General features: G+C 41.7%; 1 protein-coding gene across 3 annotated transcripts; it reads right to left on the bottom strand.

Moving 5' to 3' along the window:
- Window positions 1–107: 107 nt before the first annotated feature.
- LOC124262964 (3-oxoacyl-[acyl-carrier-protein] reductase FabG-like) lies at window positions 108–26,164 on the bottom strand. Of its 3 annotated transcripts, none has more exons than XM_046697582.1 (9): window positions 26,073–26,153; window positions 10,007–10,146; window positions 8,860–8,952; window positions 5,806–5,944; window positions 5,217–5,257; window positions 3,910–3,979; window positions 1,789–1,825; window positions 843–906; window positions 108–543 (listed from the first exon to the last, which is right to left on the bottom strand). In XM_046697582.1, the coding sequence occupies exons 1-9, from the start codon at window positions 26,128–26,130 to the stop codon at window positions 385–387; spliced, it is 801 nt and encodes a 266-aa protein (XP_046553538.1). In that variant the 5' UTR covers window positions 26,131–26,153; the 3' UTR covers window positions 108–384. The 3 variants fall into 3 exon arrangements, with proteins under 3 accessions (XP_046553538.1, XP_046553539.1, XP_046553537.1); XM_046697583.1 differs by lacking the exon at window positions 26,073–26,153 and adding an exon at window positions 12,046–12,121; XM_046697581.1 differs by lacking the exons at window positions 108–543; window positions 843–906; window positions 1,789–1,825; ... (3 more) ...; window positions 8,860–8,952; window positions 10,007–10,146 and adding exons at window positions 16,601–16,777; window positions 17,095–17,158; window positions 18,099–18,135; ... (3 more) ...; window positions 22,787–22,879; window positions 24,124–24,263 and having other exon boundaries at window positions 26,073–26,164.

Consider the following 26,164-nt stretch of genomic DNA (forward strand, 5'->3'; position numbering starts at 1 on the left):
TGGTTATTTCCTCTTGTTGCGCAACCCTATTTGCGCTACAGTAGCCTGTACTGTAGTTCAATCAAACCAAGATACTATGGAGCGAGTTCATAACAAACGTAAGACAATTTGTTTTTACAGCCAAGCCACAAATGAACTTTATTTGCCATAATGACCCAAAGACATATGACATATGGATTTCTGTAATAGTGTTGAAACATCTTATCAACACTCTGCTTAAGGTTCGTGGTCAGTTCCTTATAACCAGCAAACGACTAAAACTGCATCTCTTTAAATCTTACACGCCAGAGTTTAACTGATATACTGCACAAAGCGGCGTAAAACGTAACTCACTCACTCATTCGTAACACTCGGGAACACAACTGATTGACGTGACCTCGTTGTTTATTTAGCGGGCTGCACCAGCCTTCCCCCATCAACAGCGATTATCTGCCCTGTTACGAAGCTGGCATCATCGGACAATAGGAATTTTATAACCTTGGCCACATCTTCCGGTGTGCCCGCGCCCCTTAGTGGCTGAAGGGCCGCTTGTCTTTCCAGGAACTGAAAAACGTTCAGAAGTTATAAGAATCAGTTCACAACAACTATTGGTTTCAGAATGACTATGCCATGCATTAAATTCCTGCTTTGGTATTATTCACGAAATTTTAACATTTCAAACAATGCTGAATGTATTGTCTGGTACAGACTCTATCATTTGGCGACTGCCGATGGAGTATATTTGAGAATATTACCGAGTGTGGCGTTAAACGACAAACAAACAAACACACAAACAAAGCACTGTACGTGTATGCGTCAACAGGGGATGTATGCGTCAACAGGGGAAAAAATCGCTATCTCACCGGGGTGTACTTGTCAGATGCCATGCCAGCACGTGTTTGAAACTCCGACAAAATAACACCAGGGCTGAAAAATAGGAAAAAAACATTCTCGTCATGTCTGTTTTGCATGAGATTCAAGGTGCAAGAATAGGCAACTAACAGATTCCATAGATAAGGGAGGTAACTGTATCCGCCCCTGATATGGGGAATATCCACTGGAACCTATTAAAGAAGCGTTATGAAATAGTTGACTTGACGAAGAATAACTGTAGAAGCAATCACAACGTTTGCTTATATTTTACTGTGAAAATCCATGTCTTCCAATTACATCCTATACAGTTGGGTTGGGTTGTTGTTTTAAGCCACACAGCAATATTCCAGCGATATGGTGGCGGTCTGTAAATAATGGAGTCTGGACCAGAAAATCCAGTGATCAACAGCATGAACATCAATCTACGCAATTGGGAAACGATGACATGTGTTAACCCAGTCAGCGAGCCTGAACCTGCGATCCCGTTAGTCGCCTCTTACGACAAGCATGGGTTACTGAAGATCAATTGTAGGCCGGACCTGGACCAGCGAATCCAATGATCAACAGCATGAGCATCCATGTACGATGTGTCCTCAACATTCTGGTTGATTGTCAACAATGTATACAGACTGTGTACATGTGATGAAGATAGTTAAGGCAGGATGCACATGTATTGTTGTAAAATACAATTCAATTCAAATTTCGTTCTTAGTGTCAATTTCATCTTGCCCAGGCTGCATCATTCCGTCTCTTCATACCAATAACTGGGGCGGTGGGGTAGTCTAGTGGTTAAAGCGTTCGCTCGTCACGCAGAATGCCCGGGTTCGATTCCCCACATGGGTACAATGTGTGAAGCGCATTTCTGCATGGTGTCCACTGTCGTGACATTAGTCGAATATTGCTAAAAGCGGCGTAAAACCATACGCATATACCTACCTGACTGCATTGACGCGGACTCCATAGGGCCCCAACTCTAAAAATTAGATCAATCGTTGTTGCTTGGTTACGGTTTTGATAAAAGTGAGAAAAAATCATAAGTACATTCGGGACACACAGGGAGGAGTAATACCTTGTGAACATGAACATGTTTGCAATAAAACAATTAATATCGCTTTATCACATGCAACACACTCCTTGTGAATGCGAAGATATTGGTATGATGGCGATATTACGAGCGCTTCTAGTAGGGTCAATTTTGCACTCTGGCATCTACAACATTATAGTGTTAACATTCGTGCCACTGCAACGATACTACCAGGGACGCATGACCATAAAACTCTGTTCCGGAAACTTTACTTGACATTGGTGAAAAATGACGACGGGAATCAAAAACGTTTCCCGCTACATACCACCATAATTGGATTGTAACTGTCAGTTTTAGTTTTACGCCGCCCTCGGCAATATTCCAGCTATATGGCGGCGGTCTGTAAATAATCCAGTGATCAACAGCATAAGTATCGATCTACACAACTGGAATATGTTGGCATGTGTGAACCAAGTCAGCGAGCCTGACCACCCGATCCCGTTAGTCACCTCTTACGACAAGCATGGGTTGCTGAAGATCAATATTCTAACCCGGATCTTCACGGGTGCAAATGTCTAAGTACGAGTGTACCTAATATTATATGAATACAAAAAGACAGGATTGGGGAAACCTCACCCTGTCTATCGCATCCAGATTCGACTTAAATAAATCATTTTTAATTTTGTATTATTTTTCGCCCCAAGTTGATATTTTGTTACATTCTCCCGACACACAATACAGCTCTCTCCAAATTGATATGTGTTACACAAACCTGTTAGTTCATAGCACTAGATTATGCATAGTTTATATCATATGAATACATGATTTATATTTATCGTGGCATATATAGAGATTATTACATGAGCAAGTGTGTCATACTACTTACACGAAACAAGTGTGAGATTTTGTATTGCCCGAGCGATTTTGTAATTTTAGATTCATTTTAGTACATTTGAGCAGTAAAAACGGTACAAGTGTGACGGCCATCTTCATTGACGTCACGTTCAATTATTTAATGACGTCACAGATGACGAAATACAGAAACCATGGTTGCAAGACAAAAGTGATGTGCACATATGATATACTAGCCACATAAAGAAAATGTGCACACTGAAAATTTCTTTCAGAATTGCAATACAACACAGAAAAGACGACATGATGTAGACACTTTATTAGCTGAAGTATCGGGCCTCAACAACATGTCAAAAGAACATGAACAATATCCGTCACGATGACGTCAGAAGTTCAAAATTGAGTCGGGGGTCACACGTTGAAGTAACAAACTCAATAACGGGTATGACCATCATGCGCGTGAAGCACAGCAGTGCATCGACGACGCATAGAGGCTACCAAATTTTCCAAATGAAGGCCTGGGGAATGGTTTGGGACGTGGTCACTGCCGTCTGGAACCTGTGTCTGATATCAGTCACCCGAATCTGTCCTGTCTTGGCGTCGTTACTCGGGGACGCCCAGAACGTGGGTGGTCGGCGACGTCATTACTGTTTACCTAACGCCTGACCAATGCAGATATCGTGTTACGATGGCATTGGAAATGTGCTGCCACCTGTTGTTGGCTCATGCCTGCTCGAACCATTCCAATGGCTTCATGACGTTGAGCACATGTTAATCTTGGCATGATGTGCATGTGACTTCTCATGTGAATTTGTGAACGTTTGAATGACCAAAGATCAAGCTTTCGACAGTGACAGCAATTTCTGAGTTTCACATGTTGTGTGCAGCTGCACAGGCTGCACGTGCAGTAACACATTGCAAGTCCATAGGCCACCATCAATGACGTCACGTCGCCTGGCACCTGCATGAGCGTTTGATTGTCTCCAGTACTTGCTATGTTCACACCTTTATTTATGCATAAAGACGCTGTCTACCTATCTTTATATTTTCTGTGTGCACAGTTTCTTTATGTGGCCAGTATATATGACACTGGTAATGTTTCGCCACATGGATATACTAATAAAATCATCTCTTTTCCCAAAAAGGAACTCAATCATAATCAAACACACAATCACCATTACCTGCTGCGAAAATCCTCGTCATGTGATCTAGACCTGCTTTGGCAAGGCGATATGGCGTGGATCCCTGAAACTGATACAGATTTGGAAATTGATTATACAACCAACTATGAATGAGTTCGTATCTCTCAAATAGTCAAATAGCTGTTGCATATATGTAAATTTATTATACTATCCAAATACTAGTATTTGTTCAAATGCGGTTTCTTTCTTCCCCGACTTAATGATCCGTGTGCTATCCATTTATTCTCAACCCAAGCTGCCCGTGGGAGCCAAGAGGATGGTCACTTTCATCTCACAGTATGTAAGCCCACTTCAATCACAGAATATCCATATCTACCACCGTTTTCAATCGTAGGATATTTGTACATTTTAGAAAAATGGCTAACATTACGTACACTTGCTGGCAGCAGAAGGGATTGTATAAATCCTGCCAGGGAACCGTGGAGGAAGCAGACGTATTTTAAGCCCTCACGTCCCTAGTGTGGTTAGCGATCTGTTGCCAAAGTAATCTCGTATCATTAATTCTCACCGTATTATTTTAATTTTCCTTGAGCTAGTTTTAACAAATATTTGATAATCTAGTTGTTTTGCTGTCCTTCGTTGACAGGGATTTATAATTCATATGTATTTATCATAAAGTTAGAACTTTTGTCACGATATGGCTGAAATACGTCTTACGCTTTAGCCACTTGTCTGCCCACCACCCCTCCTCATCTACCATCAGATGAGTGAGTTAAAGTTCTTTTGAGTGCACGGTTCTAGTACTGTACACTAGTTGTAGTGACCACACCCTAAGGTGAGGTGAGGTGAAATTGGATTTAACGTCGTGCTTGAGAATATTTCGCTCATATGACGACGTGCATGCGTGTGTATGTGTATGTGCGGCTGCTTGTACCAGCCCAGACTTAAGCTGGTTTTATAGTGCTAGCTCACTGAGATACCATGACGCAGTGAAGCATGAATACCCCACTCAGACACATTATACTGACTCCGAGCCAACCAGTCCTTGTTGTACCCATTAATGCCGAGCGCCAGGCAGGGACCAACAAGTACCATATTTTAACGTCTTTTGTATAACGCGGTCGGGGATCGAACCCGCGACCTTCCGCTCTCCGGGCGGACGCTCTAACCACTACACCACGGAGGCGGTGCCACCACACCCTCAGTAAAGGGACAGAAGACATTATTGGTCCGTAGGCAGAATAGCAACGGGATAAGATCTCAGATCCTGCCGCTCTGTCTATTAGTATAAAGATTAAAAAGAGAATTTCTGGCGTATATTTTTGGGATGATGGGCAACTACTCACTGCAATCTGTGCGGAGATGCTGGATACATTGACGATTGACCCTGAAATATACAGTCACGGTTCAGAGTGGTGTAAGTATTTATATAATCCAGAGAGTGTGTCTTTAGACTAAGAAAAGTAAAAGGTTTCAATGTTGTCATGAAATGGAGGGTGGCAACTGTTTCATGGTGTCGCTGTACAAAGCGATCTTAGCGCTATGATGACCGCAATTTCCATACCTTAACATAGAGTTACGACAGTGTTAACGCTAAGGTTGTTTTGTACAACGGCATCCTGGTCACCATGAATTTGATGCAATAACCATGGCATATGTCACACAACACGCGAACCTGCGATCATATGTTTCTGAAACACCTAAGCGATGCAACTCTGCTGGCCACCTGCATTATCTCTGCCCAAAGCAGTGGAGGATCAGTTACAGGGGCTTCTTGGTCACCATGAGACTGATGCTACTCGAAACTATCAGCATAGGTTCCTGGAACACGCAAGGGAGGCAACTCTACGAAAGGACACTCGTATTGTCTCTTACCAATGAACACAATTGAGTGTTCTCTGAAACTATATCAGTGTTATTTACCTCACCGCTTACCTTTAGTTTTCTTCAAATGAGGCACCGCAAGCTGACACAGATAGAACGGTGCTCTGATGTTGGTTCTCATGACGTCGTCAAAGACTGGAAGAGGAACGTCAATGGTGTCTCCATATTGAGCGCCACCGGCATTGTTTACCTACAACGTAGGTCAAGATAAACATACAAGCCTATCGTTCCATTCAAAGATTATTTTTAGGGGTATGTCCACAAGGTCTTAACACGTTTTCAAGGAACTGCTGCTTCACTTGTATGATATGAATACACAGTGCATTTCGTGAAAGCCTCGATGTCTGAGTGTGTTAGACTCTGAAAGAGTGGGTTCGCATCCAGGATGGGACTAAAGCCCCAAAGTAAGACATTCTACGTTTCTTAGAATGATTAAAGTGGAAAGTGTGTTTAGTTTTAAGCCTCCTTTAGCAATATCACGGAGGGAGACACTAGAAATGGGCTTCGCACTTTGTACCCATGTGGGGAATCGATCCCGGGGCTTTAACCACCAGCCTAGCACACCGGCCTTGTACGTTTAGAGTTATTTGTATGTATGTCTGTATGACTGTCTGTTTGTTCAACGTGGCCAAGGGACATTCTATCTATAAGCCAGCTTCCTGTAAAGCAGAGAAACGCGCGCTCTAATAAACTTCATGAAGAAAATTTGGATAAAGGACGCGTTCATGATTTGTTCACTTATATAGCGACGTGCATTCACGTGTGTGTGCGCGTACGTGTGCGTTTGTTTTGTCCCTTTAATACCGAGCTAAAGGATAACAAGTCTTTTAACTATACTGAGTCAAAAAAGAAACTTCACAAAATGTAATTTGAAAAATAATGAATAATTTTTCTCTGATGAAACATCTATGTATCCGAAATGGGATCCCTATCTTTCGACTCTAGAAAAACGTTAGCAAAACCCACTCAAACCCATCCATTCGTCGTGCAAATGATGTTAGTGCCAAATCAGGTTTTGCACGTGCAGTCGATCACGTGATCTTCGCATCGAAGCTTTCTTCATATGCACGTGTTTGCATTGGCCTCAAGAATTGAAAAAACACTTTTAAACCACTGTTCTAACGGTACTTGAAATGCCACGATTGTCCAATGTGCAACGTGAACGTGCCGTTGGCATGTTGCAAGCGGGAAGATCAGTTATTGACGTCGAGAGAGCAATGGGATGCAGCCGTCGTACTGTGTATGACTTGCGAGGTCGTCTACAACAAACTGGCACCACTTCTGATCGCCCAAGGTCGGGTCGTCCACGTGTGACGTCACGAGCAGAAGACCGTCAAATCGTCCTACGTCACCTACGTGACAGATTTCTGCCGGCTACACGAACCAGGGCTGAGATGTTTAGAGTCGACTGTCCTCACAGACCATTCGAAATCGGTTGCGGGCTGCCAATCTCCATTCTCGACGTCCATATCATGGGCCAATATTGACGCCGTTTCATCAACGTCAACGTCTGCTGTGGGCCCAACGTCACCTCCGATGGACCCAGAGAGACTGGAATCGAGTCGTCTTTAGCGATGAATCCAGGTTTACCCTCAGATTCGCGGACGGCAGGCATAGAGTCTGGAGACGACGTCGTGAACGGTATGCCCAATGTTGTGTACAGGAAGTCGACAGATTCGGGGGCGGAAGTTGCATGGTGTGGGGTGCTTTCTGTGGGAACAACCGTTCCCGACTTCTGGTCATCCGTGGAAACCTCACAGCTCCTGCTTACCGCGACCAGGTGCTCACCCCTGATCTCGTTCCTTTCATGGCGGCTCATGGCCCAGGTCTACAGTTCCAGCATGATAATGCTCGGCCGCATACCGCGATGTTGACACGAAATTTCCTTCAAAATGCTGGAATCAACGTCATGGACTGGCCATCGAGGTCCCCTGACCTTAATCCAATAGAGCACTTTGGGATGCACTTGGGAGAAGGCTTCGTGGTCTTAGGAACCAACCTCCGAATATGGAGGAACTTGGCGCTGCCTTGCAAGAGCAATGGCGCAGAATCCCCAACCACGTGTTCACAAGCATCAGGCAGTCGATGAGGAGACGGTGTTTGGCAGTGGTGAATGCGCGGGGCGGCCATACACGATATTGAACTGAGAAAGTTCGCATTTTTATTCTTGTGACTTGACATTCTGTATACCCATGTTTTGGAACGGCGGTGTAGCCTAATGGAACTGATTATGGCACTGTCATTGTATCGAGTACATAACACAGATCTCAGCAATGAAATAATAACAATTTAACCATCTTACCATCTCTTGTTCTTTTATAGTGCCCTGAAGAAAGAATGTGAAGTTTCTTTTTTGACTCAGTATAGTTTGGTATGACGCGACCGAGGTTCGAACCAACGACCATCCGCTCTCCACGCCGACGATCTATTCACCAGACCATCGGACCTGAGAAGATCCAGGTTAGACGTGATCTTCAGTAACCCATGCTTGTCGTAAGAGGTTCGGAATCGGTGGTTAGGCTCACGTCATCGTATCCCAATTGCGTAGATCAACGCTGTTAATCACTGGATTTTCTGATCCAGATTCATATTTAAAGACCACTGCCATACAGCTGGACTCTTGCTGATTGCGGCGTAAAACTAAACTCACTTACTAGACCGTCGAGGCGTTCCGTTCCGAAAATGAAATGCCATGTCAAGTAGAAACAGAAAACACATGTCAGGTGATTTGTGCTAAATATGTCGAGCATGTTAAACGTTGTTCTATACGCGACCATCCGTAAAAGAATATTACAATGCAACACTGCACAGGTGCTTGATTGGCACTTTAGAAGACGCTATTTGATGAACATAAGGGATTTTCAGGACTTCATCTTCTTTTATTCTGTGCTACAACGTTTCGGGGCTTGTTTCGGTCCCATGATCAGGTAAAACTAATGATAAGTACGGAACAGTCCCCGAAACAAAGATTAAAAGGAGACGAAATCCTGAAAATTCTTTATGTTCATCAAAACTGCACAAGTTTGTTAATCGGAACAAACTCGCCGGACAGTGTAAGCACCGATACATATTAATCACATACATGTATATCATGTGTATATTTACCAGACAGTCCAGCTGTCCGAAGTGCTTCAGAGTTCCGTCCACCAGGAGCTCATTACTTCCATCTTTGGTCAGGTCACATATGGTGGTCACAACCTTAAATACAAAAATACAACTTAATAACATAGTTTAACAATCACATGAAAAGCCGGGTTAGAACTGGGCCTAGATTTTCGAAGATCTCTTAGAGCTAAGATAGTCGTAAGTCTATGTTAATTCATGGCACTTACGACCATCTAAGCGCTAAGAGAGCTTCGAAAATCTAGGCCCTGGTCTTCAACAACGCATGTTTGTCGTAAGAGTCTGCAAACTAGATCGGATGGTCAGATTCAATGACTTGGTTGATATATATATCGTGTATGTGTTAATCTTTTATTTCTCAGGGCCTAGATTTTCGAAGTTCTCGTAGCGCTAAGATAGTCGTAAGTGCCATACATAAACATTAACTTAGGACTATCTTAGCGCTAAGAGAGCTTTGAAAATCTAGGCCCTGGACTGCAGGGTGACGGTGGGGTAGCCCAGTGGATAATGCGTTCGCTCGTCACAGAGAAGACCCGGGTTCGATTCTCCACATGGGTACAATGTGTGAAGCCCATATCTGGTGTCCCCAGCGTGATATTGCTGGAATATTGTAAAGTCGGTGAAAACCATACTCACTCACTCACTCTGAACTGCAGTCTGTAAGCCCATTATACACTACTTACTAGGGTTCCAGTGAGTGAGTGAGTGAGTGGTGAGCTTTCTTTCAAACAAGGCACAGTGAAAAACAATGCAATGTTACATAATAGGTTCCTGTTTGGCGTTGGTTTGTGTCATGGTATCCCATATCGATGCTCATTAATATGTAAATCACAGGGTCGTCCGGTCTTTTATTTACAAACTGACGTCACACAGATGGGCTATTACTTGCGGCGTTAAACAACAAACAAACATTTCATCAATATATAATAAATATCACTAACAGTATATATAATAAATATCACTAACAGTATATATAATAAATATCACTAACATTACTAACAGTATATATAATAAATATCACTAACATTACTAACAGTATATATAATAAATATCACTAACATCACTAACAGTATATATAATAAATATCACTAACATCACTAACAGTATATATAATAAAAAGATCACTAACATCGTCTTTACCAAGGCCTCGTTCGTAGCACTGACTGGCTACTTTCTGTAGGTTGTCATGGTTACGCCCCGTGATAGACAACCTAGCTCCGTAGTCTGCCAGAAGTAATGCTGTCCCCGCACCAATACCAGAACTCGCTCCTGTGAAAAACAGAACATACTTTGTCTTACGTCATACATACACATATTTATCACCCCTTACGTACTAAGAGATATACTTCCAAAGGAAAATCATTATTATACATTGTCTTGTGACCTTGCCTTGAACTGTCCCCACGCGTGAGTGAGTGAGTGAGTTTGGTTTAACGCCGCTTTTAGCAATATTCCAGCAACATCACGACAGGGGACACAAGAAATGGGCTTCACGCATTGCACACATTGGGGAATCGAACCCGGGACTTCAGCGTGGCTAGCGAACGCTTTAACCACTAGGCTACCCCGACCGCCCCTGTCCCCAAAAGCACAGGGGCGTGTCACGCTTACAAACAGCGTCATAAAGACATAGGTATATAGACCCTACCCTAGTACTATATAAAAGGATATATATGTGTTCCAATATTGTCAAACATCGTTGTAGCGAAATTGAAAGGACCTACGTAAATACTTCGAGTTAACCAAGTTTCGACACAACGGCAAAATGCTGACAAAGGCATAGATCGGGGGCCAAGGTTTTACTATGACACAGTTGTAAGAGGTATATCTGTAGACTTTATTCGTAGTCTAAGCTTGCCAACAATCGCCAGCAGTCAAAGGAATGATGTAAATCCTAGGGCTGGCTTAAACGATCGATAATCGGGATATCGTTGATAGGAAAGATTATTGGTGATTATCGATATGAAAAGTGAGTTATCGATAATATCGTACATTGACTTTTGTGACAGAAAAATTGCTTTTAATTTTCTCACACAACATACAAATACGGTACTTGGTTCATGGTCTGCTTCTAAATTATGTTCAGGACGCTGTTTTGTTAATAATCCATGCAAAAACATGTCACCAACACGAGAGGTGTGTAATATATTCATTTCTTTCAGACAGTTTTTGCGTTTATGCTCAAAGGTACGTTTCCGATATTTATCGATAATCGATCAATATTTAATTAACGATTATCGATCTCTAATATCTATATCGATAGCCAGTCCTAGTTAATGATGTAGAAAGGCAGCAGGCAGAAGAATTATAGTAAGTCCCCATGATCCCCCAGTACGGTGGCTTAACTTGAGGTCTATTTCCCAGTTTTATGTCTTGTTCTGTAGTGCAATATATTTCCATGGTGATATACTACCTTTAAACATAAATCAGTGATACGTCGACTTAATAAGTTGACAAGTTTTTAAAAGTTGAAAATGCGACGCTTTTGGATAGTATTACGTTTATTATATGTTTGCATGACCCCTCAAGAATGACGCTGGACATATATACAAGAAGATACTTGTATATCACCCTTTTGTCTACTGTGGTTATAAAAGAATTGTTACACCACAGCTGACTATCAACCATTTGTTGTTTGTGGTTGTAAACAAGAATATCTTCAAGTGCTAATTATCATAGCAATAGTCGCACGTGCACGTCGTGTTTGTCAAATTACTTTCGAACTTATTATTTTGTTTAATTTTTTCCTCCCATATCATCAAAAGGACAAGTGTCAAATATTTTCCACCCTTTTCATTTTAGTTTCCGATATCCCTTTTGATACAACCTCGCCAAAACTTTGTCGCATTCCATTCGTCACCACTTGCCCCTTTCCGTACACTCCAAGATTCGGTTTGTCCCGGAATAACACGAGTTGGTCAAGAATGAACTTTGTCGGCGACTTTGAGCATTCGCGATCATTCGGCTTATTCCGTAAATAGTGACGACCATACGACCATACTCCGGCACAGCGATGACTTAACATAACACTATACAGGGGCAACACAGTGGGTCACATGAGATGAGCTGAATGCGACTTGGGGCGTAAATGCGCCTAAAAGCCGCCCGTAGTCATAGTCTGTAATGGATATCTTTAGACGGCAACATGTATATGATAATTGTCATTACCTGTGATAAGTACTACCTTGCCTTTAACAGAACTCAAACACTTCGTTATCGCAGCCATGACGCGGACGTGTGTACAAGGGAGGTAACTCTGATTAAGCTGTTGGCGCGAAAGACGTTCACAAACTTCGTAACTTGGGGTTACCAAGTAGCATGTTCGATTCTTGTAATCACAAAATAGAAACTGAAAGTTTCATTTACAATTTAGAATTTATGCAACACCAAACAGTGAATACGGTCGCGCGTTTTCCTTTTCGAAAGGTAATTTCATTTCTTTGGGACAAGTCCCCATGTGAAAAAGTGTTCATTAGTGGGTTTAGTTTTACGCCGCTTTTAGTATTCCAGCAATATCACATTGTTGGACACTCTAAATGGGCTTCACACATTGTACCCTTGTGGGGAATCGAACCCGAGTCTTTGGCGTGACGATCGAATGCTTTACGCCGCTTTTAGCAGTTGTCCAGCAGTATCACGGACGGGGACACCAGGAATGGGCTTCACAAATTGTACCCATGTAGGGAATCGAACCCGAGTTTTCGGCGTGACGAGCGAACGCTTTAACCACTAGGCTACCCCACCGCCCCATAAGTTGTGAAGCCTTACCAAACGTTTGTTTGTATGTTTGTATTTGGTCCTATTTTCTGCAATATTCCAGTTATATGACGGTGGTCTGTAAATTATCGAGTCTGGACCAGATTTGAGTCCCCATGTGAAAGAAATATTAACAGTACAAACCAGCCGGGCTAGCTAGACATGGTTTTACTAACCATTTTAAATTTAGAGTAACTAGTTTCATACCCAACCGTATTCTAGGAAAAGGAGAGAAAATGTATTTCAAGTGCAACACGACCAAGAGCAGTGAGGCAGCCCAATGGTTAATACGTTCGCTCGTCCCGCCGAAGTACTGGGTTTGAGTCCCCACATCGGTACAATATGTAAAGCCCTCCGTAAAATTGCTGGATTATTGCTAAAAACGGCGTAGAACCAAAACCGCTCACCCACTCCGAGACTGTTTTACACGTACATGCGGGGTGGTGGGGTAGCCTAGTGGTAGAAGCGTTCGCTCATCACGCCGAAGACCCGGGTTCGATTCCCCACATGGGTACAATGTGTGAAGCCCATTTCTTGTGTCCCCCTCCGTGATATTGCTGGAATATTGCTAAAAGCGGCGTAAATCCCAACTCACTCACGTACCTGCGCAGTCCGTTTGTCCATGATTAATTTACGTTCCGGCCTCGTTCTGCGGCATTAGAGGTACATGTATACATCATTATTATGTACAACTTATGTTAAATACATGCATGATACACAAAATGGTAATGTTTACATATCGCTTGGTTGCACGAATAAACTATATGTCTGTGAATGCATTTAACCAATAAAATGTTACAGTCATGCGTTGTTGTTTATCGTTTGGGCATTGCTTAAAATAAGACGTTATTTTGCAAAATATTGCTACTTTCCTAAATTGAAAATACTGGTTCATTTTGTTCGTATTCGGATTTCTACAGTAATGATTGTTCATACATGTATTTTTTTTCCTTTCTGGGACCAAGGTAGGGCAAATAAACAAAAAAAAACACGCAAAAAATCACCATTATCCAATTAGTTTTTGAGGTGTTTGATTAAAAGACAACGGCGTTACAGCTCGTTCAGCTTGACCTGAGCTACTCTACATATGCATGACCCGGGAGGTCAAATGGCACAAACGGCAGATCGAGTTAACTTCATTAAATAGGGGAGCAAAGAATGTTCCTAATGTTGCGTTCGTGCAAAACATGCATGCATCTACAACCAGTTCAAATATCACTTTTTCTATTTCATGTTCAACTGCAATATGTTTGTAGCTTCATTTTTAAAGAAAGTTGGGATATTGCTGACGATTTATCGACACTGAGATGTGAAACGGCGACCTGTGTCTCGGCTGTTTGACATGTTGACAATCAACTGACAAAGGTGCACCCCTTCACAATAATAGACCCAACCAGCTGTGACACGGTCATGCAATTCATTAGTATTCACTTGATCAGGTCAAACAGAACAAGCTGTACCTCTCGTTTGGTGACCTTGACATAGTGCGATTGTTGGAACCGCACAATACACAAACATTTGTCTCTGAGACCGCAAACAGTTCCATTTTCTCTCTTTGAACGTCCAATATAGACCCTTAGGTAATTGGTGGTTCTTTGGGGAAATCCACAAACTAAACAAATTTTGAAATATTTTAATGCCCATATAAAACAAATTCAAAACCAGAAAGACACAGCATCAAGTGAATTTACCATTTTGTCTCTGTTTGTTTACCTCTTAACAAATTTGTTATATGTTTATCATTTAAATCTGTGTTTACCTCTGGGTCACATAAACCTGATATGGCAGAATAGGTCCACAGTACCCCTTAGAGTAAAGTCCAACCTCGCCCTTGGAATAGGTTTAAAATTGCCTTCCAAACTCATGAGTTTCACCAGATACCCTCTATTATATGGTCTCTGGTTTCACTGAAGTTATAACACCACAGACCCGTGATGGTCAAGGTTAGAATTTACCTTCAGCAATTCATGCTTGTCGTAAGAGGAGACTAATTATAACGGGATCGGGTGGTCAGGTTGACACGTGTCATCGGTTCCCAATTGCGTAGATCGATGCGCATGCTGCTGATCACTGGATTGTCTGGTCCAGACTCGATTATTTACAGACCGCCGCCATATAGATGGAGTACTGCTGTGCGGCGTTAAACCAGGGATAATCTACAACGTTATATAGTCTCCCTGGTTAAACCAACCAACCATGCAACCAATCGTAACACCGCAAGCCCTGCATCACTTCCAACTTTCCTCCCATGTCAAGCTGACATGCCGTGATATAACTAAGGTATTTGCTCAAATATGTGACGTCATGAACAACAGTGACGTAACCATCGATTATTCGCCAAAAGGGCAATTTATGAAGTCACATTGATAGCGTCGAAAATAAAGATGGGAACAATAGCCGTGCCTAAGACGGGGATTAAAACTAATATTTACCCAAGTCCATTGCAAGCTTTTCCGAATATAACAGTTATTAACTGTAAAGAGCATGTAACAATAAATTCCAGTTCTGTCCACTGAAATGACGATTTAGGGAAGGGGAGATAATTATGAAAAAAGCGTCATCATTCGTGACCAACTCGTGTTATTCCGGGACAAGCCGAATAGCGACTCGTGCCCCTCTGGAAGGATTTCATATTGGCGTAGGAACATCAGAACTACTTCAAACAGGAACGATAACTCTATTCCTGTTTGATTCCAATGGTACTTAATATCACCGAAGTACTCATACATTGTATTGCTGTTTTTGTTTTTGCTATTTATTCTAAAGAATTAAACCTCCTTGGTACAACTAAAAGATAGGGAAAAAACCATATTTGTTAAAGACACATTCTGACGTAATTATTACCAGATATTCGCCTTATATTTCCAATTATATTTCTGAAAAGGGTTTAATAATCACAAAAGGGATTTGTTTTATTGAATATGCAAATAAAATTTGTAAATAAAACCCCGCAACATTAAATCCCAAAGCAGAAACTCAAAAAATGACTTTTATAATATTTCTCAAACTGAACATACGTGTAACCTTGCTGTCATACCACAAGTGGACTTTTAACTGAATTCGCTGAAAAATATATGAATGACCACAAGAAGGTCAGACTAAAATATTCCCAGAGATGTGAAATATGTGCCCAATGTAAAAGATTAAAGTTGATTAGTTACATACAGATATAATATTATTGTTTTGAAACTTAGCGATTTACAATTACATTTCCTAAAATTGTTGGAAGCGCACGTACAATCTCCATAGCAAGCCCGCAAGATCGTCAGAAACACCCATGAGAGCCGTTATGTCAACAAACGCACGTGCGTGTATTTGAATCTTTCGCCGTCAATTGCATGATTCTTATCAAAAACACCATAATAGGCAGCGAAATCCTGTTAGCTAAGTTCTTTGTACTTTCAATATGACGATATATATTTTTCATGATTTTTTAAACAATGACATAATGCCATAAACGATTTAAGTACTCAGGATTATTTTTACCAAAGCACCGCAGTCATTTACGCGCGTTCTGATTGGTTTGTCGTATTTTCGCACATAACAAGCAACGAGAGGGGGAGGAGTCTTCTTGCAGGTTACGGAAAGGGGCGAGTGGTGACGAATGCAGTTGCCTGTACTGTAGTCCAATCAAACCAAAATACTATCGAGCGAGTTCATAACAAACGTAAGACAATTTGTATTTACAGCCAAGCCACAAATGAACTTTATTTGCCATAATGACCCAAAGACATAAGACATATGGATTTCTGTAATAGTGTTGAAACATCTTATCAACACTCTGCTTAAGGTTTATCCCTTTGTGGTAGCCCAGTGGTTAAAGCCACCAGCAAACGCCTAAGAACCGCATCTCTTTAGGACTTCCCTTAACATCAATCTTACACGCCAGAGTTTAACTGAAATAATGCACAAAGCGGCGTAAAACGTAATTCACTCACTCGTTCGTAACACTCGGGAACACAACTGATTGACGTGACCTCGTTGTTTATTTAGCGGGCTGCACCAGCCTTCCCCCATCAACAGCGATTATCTGCCCTGTTACGAAGCTGGCATCATCGGACAATAGGAATTTTATAACCTTGGCCACATCTTCCGGTGTGCCCGCGCCCCCTAGTGGCTGAAGGGTCGCTTGTCTCTCCAGGTACTGAAAACAGTTCAGAAGTTATTAGAATCAGTTCACAACAACTATTGGCTTCAGAATGACTACTGCATGCACTAATGCCTGTGTTGAAATTATTCACGAAATTTTAACATTTCAAACAATGCTGAATCAGAGACCATATATGGTCTCTAGCTGAATGTATTGTCTGGTACAGACTCCATTATTTGGCGACTGCCGATGGAGTATATTTGAGAATATTACCGAGTGGGGCGTTAAACGACAAACAAACAAACAAACAAAGCAGTGTATGTGTCAACAGGGGATGGATGCGTCAACAGGGGGAAAAATCGCTATCTCACCGGGGTGTACTTGTCAGATGCCATGCCAGCACGTCTTTGAAACTCCGACAAAATAACACCAGGGCTGAAAAATAGGAAAAAAACCCATTATCGTCATGTCTGTTTTGCAAGAGATTCAAGGTGCAAGAATAGGCAACTAACAGATTCCATAGATAAGGGAGGTAACTGTATCCGCCCCTGATATGGGGAATATCCACTGGAACCTATTAAAGAAGCGTTATGAAATAGTTGACTTGACGAAGACTAACTGTAGCAGCAATCACAACGTTTGCTTATATTTTACTGTGAAAATCCATTTCTTCCAATTACATCCTATACAGTTGGGTTGGTTTGTTGTTTTAAGCCACACAGCAATATTCCAGCGATATGGTGGCGGTCTGTAAATAATGGAGTCTGGACCAGAAAATCCAATTGATCAACAGCATGAGCATCGATCTACGCAATTGGGATACGATGACATGTGTTAACCCAGTCAGCGAGCCTGACCCTGCGATCCCGTTAGTCGCCTCTTACGACAAGCATGGGTTACTGAAGATCAATTCTAGCCCAGACCTTCTCGGGTCTGTAAATAATAGAGTCTGGACCAGACAATCCAATGATCAACAGCATGAGCATCCATGTACGATGTGTCCTCAACATTCTGGTTGATTGTCAACAATGTATACAGACTGTGTACATGTGATGAAGATAGTAAAGGCAGGATGCACATGTATTGTTGTAAAATTGCTAAAAGCGGCGTAAAACCATACTCATTCACTCAATTCAAATTTCGTTCTTAGTGTCAATTTCACCTTGCCCAAGCTGCATCATTCCGTCTCTTCATACCTATAACTGGGGCGGTGGGGTAGTCTAGTGGTTAAAGCGTTCGCTCGTCACGCGGAATGCCCGGGTTCGATTCCCTACATGGGTACAATGTGTGAAGCCCATTTCTGCATATTGTCCACTGTCGTGACATTAGTCGAATATTGCTAAATGGGGCGTAAAAACCATACGCATATACCTACCTGACTGCATTGACGCGGACTCCATAGGGCGCCAACTCTGAAAATTAGATCAATCCTTGTTGCTTGGTTACGGTTATGATAAAAGTGAGAGAAAAATCATAAATACATTCGGACTCACAGAAAGGAGTAATACCTTGTGAACATAAACATGTTTGCAATAAAACAATTAATATCGCTTTATCACATGCAACATCTTCCTTTGAATGCGAAGATACTGGTATGATGGCGATATTACGAGCGCTTCTAGTAGGGTCAATTTTGCACTCTGGCATCTAGAACCTTTTAGTGTTAACATTCGTGCCGATGCAACGATACTACCAGGGACGCATGACCATAAAACGCTGTTCCGGAAACCTTATTTGACATTTGTGAAAAATGACAACGAGAATAAAAGAGCAAAACGTTTTCCGCTACATACAACCATAATTGGATTGTATCTGTCAAATGTGTAAGTGAGTGAGTTTAGTTTTACGCCGCACTCAGCAATATTCCAGCTATATGGCGGCGGTCTGTAAATAATCCAGTGATCAACAGCATAAGTATCGATCTACACAACTGGGATATGTTGACATGTGTAAACCAAGTCATCGAGCCTGACCACCTGATCCCGTTAGTCGCCTCTTACGACAAGCATGGGTTGATGAAGATCAATTCTAACCCGGATCTTCACGGATGCAAATGTCTCAGTACGAGTGTACCTAATATTATATGAATACAAAAGGACAGGATTGGGGAAACCTCACCCTGTCTATCGCATCCAGATTCGACTTAAATAAATCATTTTTATTTTTGTATTATTTTTCGACCCAAATTAATATTTTGTTACATTCTACCGACATACAATACAACTCTCTCCAAATTGATATGTGTTACACAAACCTGTTAGTTCATAGCACTAGATTATGCATAGTTTATATCGTATCCATACATGATTCATATTTATCGTGGCATACATAGAGATCACTACACCAGCAAGTGTGTCATACTATTTACACGAAACAAGTGTGAAATTTTGTACTGCCCGAGCGATTTTGCAATTTTGCACGAGATTCATTTTAGTTATGTGCATTTGAGCAGTAAAACACGTAAGCTGGGCCCCGTCTCGCATATCGCAATATAGCTTTGGCGAACGTTAGCACGCGCAAAGGGAGCCGGGAACCAGCTTATAAAACACGGTAAGCAAGTGTGACGGCCATCTTCATCGACGTCACGTTCAATTGTTTAATGACGTCACAGATGACGAAATACAGAAACAATGGTTGCTAGACAAAAGTGATGTGCACATATGATATATATGACACTGGTTATGTTTCGCCACATGGGTAATAAAATCATCTCTTTTCCCAAAAAGGAACTCAATCATAATCAAACACACAATCACCATTACCTGTTGCGAAAATCTTCGTCATGTGATCTAGACCTGCTTTGGCAAGGCAATATGGCGTGGATCCCTGAAACTGATGCAGATTTGGAAATTGATTATACAACCAAATATGAATGAGTTCATATCTCTCAAATAGTGAAATGGCTGTCGCATATATGTAAAATATATGATACTATCCAATTATTAGTATTTGTTCAAATCCGGTTTCTTTCTTCCCCGACTTGTGGATCCGTGCGCTATCCATTTATTCTCAACTCAAGCTGCCCGTGGGTGAGGTGAGGTGAAATTGGGTTTAACGTCATGCTTGAGAATATTTCGCTCATATGACGACGTGCATGCGTGTGTATGTGCATGTGCGGCTGCTTGTACTAGCCCAGACTTAAGCTGGTTTTATTGTGCTAGCCCACTGAGATACCATGCCGCAGTGAAGCATGAATACCCCACTCAGACACATTATACTGACTCCGAGCCAACCAGTCCTTGTTGTACCCATTAATGCCGAGCGCCAGGCAGGGACCAACAAGTACCATATTTTAACGTCTTTTGGTATGACGCGGTCGGGGATCGAACCCGCGACCTTCCGCTCTCAGGGCGGACGCTCTAACCACTACACCACGGAGGCGGTGCCACCACACCCCAAGTAAAGGGCCAGTAGACATTATTGGTCCGTAGAATAGCAACGGGATACGATCTCAGATCCTGCCGCTTATCTATTAGTATGGAGATTAAAAAGGGGATTTCTGGCGTATATTTTTGGAATGATGGGCAACTACTTACTGCAATCTGTGCGGAGACGCTGGATACGTTGACGATTGACCCTGAAATATACAGTCACGGTTCAGAGTGGTGTAAGTATTTATATAATCCAGAGAGTGTGTCTTTAGACTAAGAAGAGTAAAAGGTTTCCATGTTGTCAGGAAATGGAGGGAGGCAACTGTTTCATGGTGTCGTTGTACAAAGCGATGTATAGCTCTAAGATGACCGCAACTCCTGTACCTGAACATAGACTGACATTGATAACGCTAAGGTTGTTTTGTACAACGGCATCCTGGTCACCATGAGACTGATGCAATAGCCATGGCATATCTGCTACTCGAAACTATGAGAGCATAGGTTCCTGGAACACATAAGGGAGGCAACTCTACGAAAGGACACTGCATTATCTTTAACCAAAGGAGTATCAGTTACTCGTATTTTCTCTTACCATAGGTTCCTGGAACACAAAGGGAGGCAACTCTACGAAAGGACACTCGTTTGTCTCTCCAATCAACACAATTGAGTGTTCTCTGGAACTATATCAGTGTTTTTTACCTTACCGCTTACCTTTAGTTTTCTTCAAATGAGGCACCGCAAGCTGACACAGATAGAACGGGGCTCTGATGTTGGTGCTCATGACGTCGTCAAAGACTGGAAGAGGAACGTCAATGGTGTCTCCATATTGAGCGCCACCGGCATTGTTTACCTACAACGTAGGTCAAGATAAACATACAAGCCTATCGTTCCATTTAAAGATTATTTTTAGGGGTATGTACACAAGGTCTTAACACGTTTTCAAGGAACTGCTGCTTCACTTGTATGATATGAATACACAGTGCATTTCGTGAAAGCCTCGATGTCTGAGTGTGTTAATAATAATAAATGTGCATTTATAATGCGCGCAACAGATATGCCTGTTCAAGGCGCTACAATGGGAATGTATAAAGATAAAAGTCAGGGAGTGTTGAGTGGATGTAAATGTCACTGTGATACTTGGAGAACATATGGGTCTTTAGTCTTGATTTGAATTTCTCAAAGGTTGGACACAGTTTCAACTCTGATGGAAGTGAGTTCCAGAGGATAGGGGCAGTGCTGGAGAAGGATCTGGAGCCAAATGTCTTCAGTCGATATTTAGGAACTTGGAGGAGATTTTGGTCACTTGATCGGAGTTTACGTGCTGGAGTGTGTGGAGTCAAGAGTTCAGATAGATAGTCAGGGCTGGTGTTATGGAGGCATCGATATGTGATACAGAGAAGCTTGAACTCTATTCTAGCTTTTACTGGCAACCAGAGTGTTAGACTCTGAAAGAATGGGTTCGAATCCAGGATGGGACTAAAGCCCCAAAGTAAGACACTCTACGTTACTTAGAACGACTAAAGTGGAAAGTGTGTTTAGTTTTAAGCCTCCTTTAGCAATATCACGGAGGGGAGACACTGGAAATGGGCTTCGCACTTTGTACCCATGTGGGGAATCGATCCCGGGGCTTTAACCACCAGCCTAGCACACCGTACTTGTAAATTTAGAGTTATTTGTATGTATGTCTGTATGACTGTCTGTTTGTTCAACGTGGCCAAGGGGCATTCTATCTATAAGCCAGCTTCCTGTAAAGCAGAAAAACGCGCGCTCTAATAAACTTCATGAAGAAAATTTGGATAAAGGACGCGTTCATGATTTGTTCACTTATATAGCGACGTGCATTCACGTGTGTGTGCGCGTGCGTGTGCGTTTGTTTTGTCCCTTTAATACCGAGCTAAAGGATAACATCTCTTTTAACTAGTTGGGTATGACGCGATCGAGGTTCGAACCAACGACCATCCGCTCTCCACGCCGACGATCTATTTACCAGACCATCGGACCCGTGAAGATCCAGGTTAGACGTGATCTTCAGTAACCCATGCTTGTCACAAGAGGTTCGGGATCGGTGATTAGGCTCACGTCATCGTATCCCAATTGCGTAGATCAACGCTGTTAATCACTGGATTTCCTGGTCCAGATTCACATTTAAAGACCACCGCCATGCAGCTGGACGCTTGCTGATAGAACTTTGGCGTAAAACTAAACTCGCTCACTAGGCCATCGAGGCTTTCCCTTCCGAAAATGAAATGCCATGTCAAGAATAAACAGAAAAATATGTCAGGTGATATGTGCTAAATATGTCGAGCATGTTAAACGTTGTTCTATACGCGACCATCCGTAAAAGAATATTACAATGCAACACTGCACAGGTGCTTGATTGGCATTTTAGAAGATGCAATTTGATGAACATAAGGGATTTTCAGGATTTCATCTTCTTTTATTCTTTGATACAACGTTTCAGGGCCTGTTTCGGTCCCATGATCAGGTAAAACTAATGATGGGTCCGGAACAGTCCCCGAAACAAAGATTAAAAGAAGACGAAATCCTGAAAATTCTTTATGTTCATCAAAACTCCACAGGGTTGTTAATCGGAACAAACTCGCCGGACAGTGAGTGAGTGAGTGAGTTCACGGGTCGCCGGACAGTGTAAGCACCGATACATATTAATCACATATACGATGTGTATATTTACCAGACAGTCCAGCTGTCCGAAGTGCTTCAGTGTTGCGTCCACCAGGAGCTCATTACTTCCATCTTTGGTCAGGTCACATATGGTGGTCAAAACCTTAAATACAAATATACAACTGAATAACACAGTTTAACAATCACATGAAGAGCAGGGTTAGAACTGGGCCTAGATTTTCGAAGATCTCTTAGAGCTAAGATAGTCGTAAGTCTATGTTAATTTATGGCACTTACGACTATCTTAGTGCTAAGAGAGCTTCGAAATTCTAGGCCCTGGGGCCTTATTCTCGAAACGTTCGTAACCCTAAGAATTCTTAACTTTGATCGTAGCCAATGTGTTAAGAATGGGCTTAAGAAGTTCGTAGGGCTACGAACGTTTCGAAAATAGCTAGCCTGGTCTTCAACAACGCATGTTTGTCGTAAGAATCTGCAAACTAGATCGGATGGTCAGACTCAATGACTTGGTTGATATATATATCGTGTATGTGTTAATATTTTATTTCTCAGGGCCTAGATTTTCGAAGTTCTCGTAGCGCTAAGATAGTCGTAAGTGCCATACATTAACATTAACTTACGACCTCGAAAATCTAGGCCCTGGACTGCAGGGTGACGGTGGGGTAGCCCAGTGGATAAAGCGTTCGCTCGTCACAGAGAAGACCCGGGTTCGATTCTCCACATGGGTACCACGTGTGAAGCCCATATCTGGTGTCCCCAGGCGTGATATTGCTGGAATATTGCTAAAATCGGTGTAAAACCATACTCACTCACTCTGAACTGCAGTCTGTAAGCCCATTATACACTACTTACAAGGGTTCCAGTGAGTGAGTGAGTGAGTGGGTGGTGAGCTTTCTTTCAAACAAGGCATAGTGAACAAACAATGCAATGTTACATAATAGGTTCCTGTTTGGTGTTGGTTTGTGTCATGGTATCCCAGATCGATGCTCATTAATATGTAAATCACAGGATCGTCCGGTCTTTTATTTATAAACTGACGTCACACAGCTGGGCTATTACTGATTGCGGCGTTAAACAACAAACAAACATTTCATCAATATATAATAAATATCACTAACAGTATATATAATAAATATCACTAACATCTATATAATAAATATCACTAACATCACTAACAGTATATATAATAAATATCATATCACTAACATCACTAATAAATATCACTAACAGTATATATAATAAATATCACTAACATCACTAACAGTATATATAATAAATATCACTAACATCACTAACAGTATATATAATAAATATCACTAACATCACTAACAGTATATATAATAAATATCACTAACATCACTAACAGTATATATAATAAAGATCACTAACATCGTCTTTACCAAGGCCTCGTTCGTAGCACTGACTGGCTACTTTCTGTAGGTTGTCATGGTTACGCCCCGTGATAGACAACCTAGCTCCGTAGTCTGCCAGAAGTAATGCTGTCCCCGCACCAATGCCAGAACTCGCTCCTGTGAAAAACAGAACATACTTTGTATTACGTCATACATACACATATTTATCACCCCTTACGTTCTAAGAGATATACTTCCAAAGGGAAAATCATTATAATACATTGTCTTGTGACCTTGTCTTGAACTGTCCCCACGCGTGAGTGAGTGGGGAGTGAGTTTGGTTTAACGCCGCTTTTAGCAATATTCCAGCAACAGCACGACAGGGGACACCAGAAATGGGCTTCACGCATTGCACACATTGGGAATCGAACCCGGGTCTTAGGCGTGGTTAGCGAACGCTTTAACCACTAGGCTACCCCTACCGCCCCTGTCCCCAAAAGAGGGTCATGTGTTCCAATATTGTCAAGCATCGTTGTAGCGAAATTGAAAGGACCTACGTAAATACTTCGAGTTAACCAAGTTTCGACACAACGGCAAAATGCTGACAAAGGCACAGATCGGGGGCCAAGGTTTTACTTTGACACAGTTGTAAGAGGTATATTTGTAGACTTTATTAGTAGACTAAGCTTGCCAACAATCGCCAGCAGTCAAAGGAATGATGTAAATCCTAGGGCCGGCTAAAACGATCGATAATCGGGATATCGTTGATAGAAAAAATTATTGATGATTATCGCTATGAAAAGTGAGTTATCGATAATATCGTACACTGACTTTTGTGACAGAAAAATTGCTTTTAATTTTCTCACACAACATACAAATACTTGGTTCATGGTCTGCTTCTAAATTATGTTCAGGACGCTGTTTTGTTAATAATCCATGCAAAAACATGTCACCACTCACGAGAGGTGTGTAATATATTCATTTCATTCAGATAGTTTTTGCATTTATGCTCAAAGGTACGTTTCCGATATTTATCGATAATCGAACGATATTTAGTTAACGATTATCGATCTCTATTATCTATATCGATAACCAGCCCTAGTTAATGATGTAGAAAGGCAGCAGGCAGAAGAATTATAGTAAGTCCCCATGATCCTTATTATGGTCGTCGCTATTTCACTCTCGTTCAGAGACCACATGCATGTGTTCGTTTTATCGACTGTAGTATATTCAAGGGAGGCAATTCACCCCAACAGCCACATCTCGCGTGTAATATTACAAAGTTTTTGTTGTCAGTCGGTTATACAACTTTACGGTGGCTTAACTTGGGGTCTATTTCCCAGTTTTATGTCTTGTTCCGTAGTGCAATATATCTCCATGGTGATATACTAGCTTTAAACATAAATCAGTGATACGTCGACTAAATAAGTTGACAAGTTGAAAATGCGACGCTTTTTGATAGTATTACGTTTATTATATGTTTGCATGACCCCTCAAGAATGACGCTGGACATATATACAAGAAGATACTTGTATATCACCCTTTTGTCTACTGTGGTTATAAAAGAATTGTTGCTATTTGTCATTACGTAGAAGCCTCCTTGGGTACAACGATGCATATTTGTTAAAGACAGTTTGTCAAATTACTTTCGACGATTATTTTTGAAAAGAATTTTTTGTTTTATTGAATATGCATACCATATTCGTGAAATATTTTGAAAATATATGAATGACCACAAGAAGGTCCAACTCCGTGTTTATATCCCTTTGATACAACAAATTACAAAAATTGTTAGCGTCTTCTTGGAGGTTACGGAAAGGGGCGAGTGGTGACGAATGGAATGGACCATACGACAACACAGTGGGTCACATGAGATGAGCTGAATGCGACTTGGGGCGTAAATGCGCCTAAAAGCCGCCCGTAGTCATAGAATGGTCTGTAATGGATATCTTTAGACGGCAGAATGTATATGATAATTGTCATTACCTGTGACAAGTACTACCTTGCCTTTAACAGAACTCAAACTCTTCGTTATCGCAGCCATGACGCGGACATGTGTACAAGGGAGGTAACTCTGA

Source organism: Haliotis rubra, unplaced genomic scaffold (assembly GCF_003918875.1).
Source record: "Haliotis rubra isolate DU_JTF1 unplaced genomic scaffold, ASM391887v1 Scf861, whole genome shotgun sequence".
Classification (NCBI taxonomy): Eukaryota; Metazoa; Mollusca; class Gastropoda; order Lepetellida; family Haliotidae; genus Haliotis; species Haliotis rubra.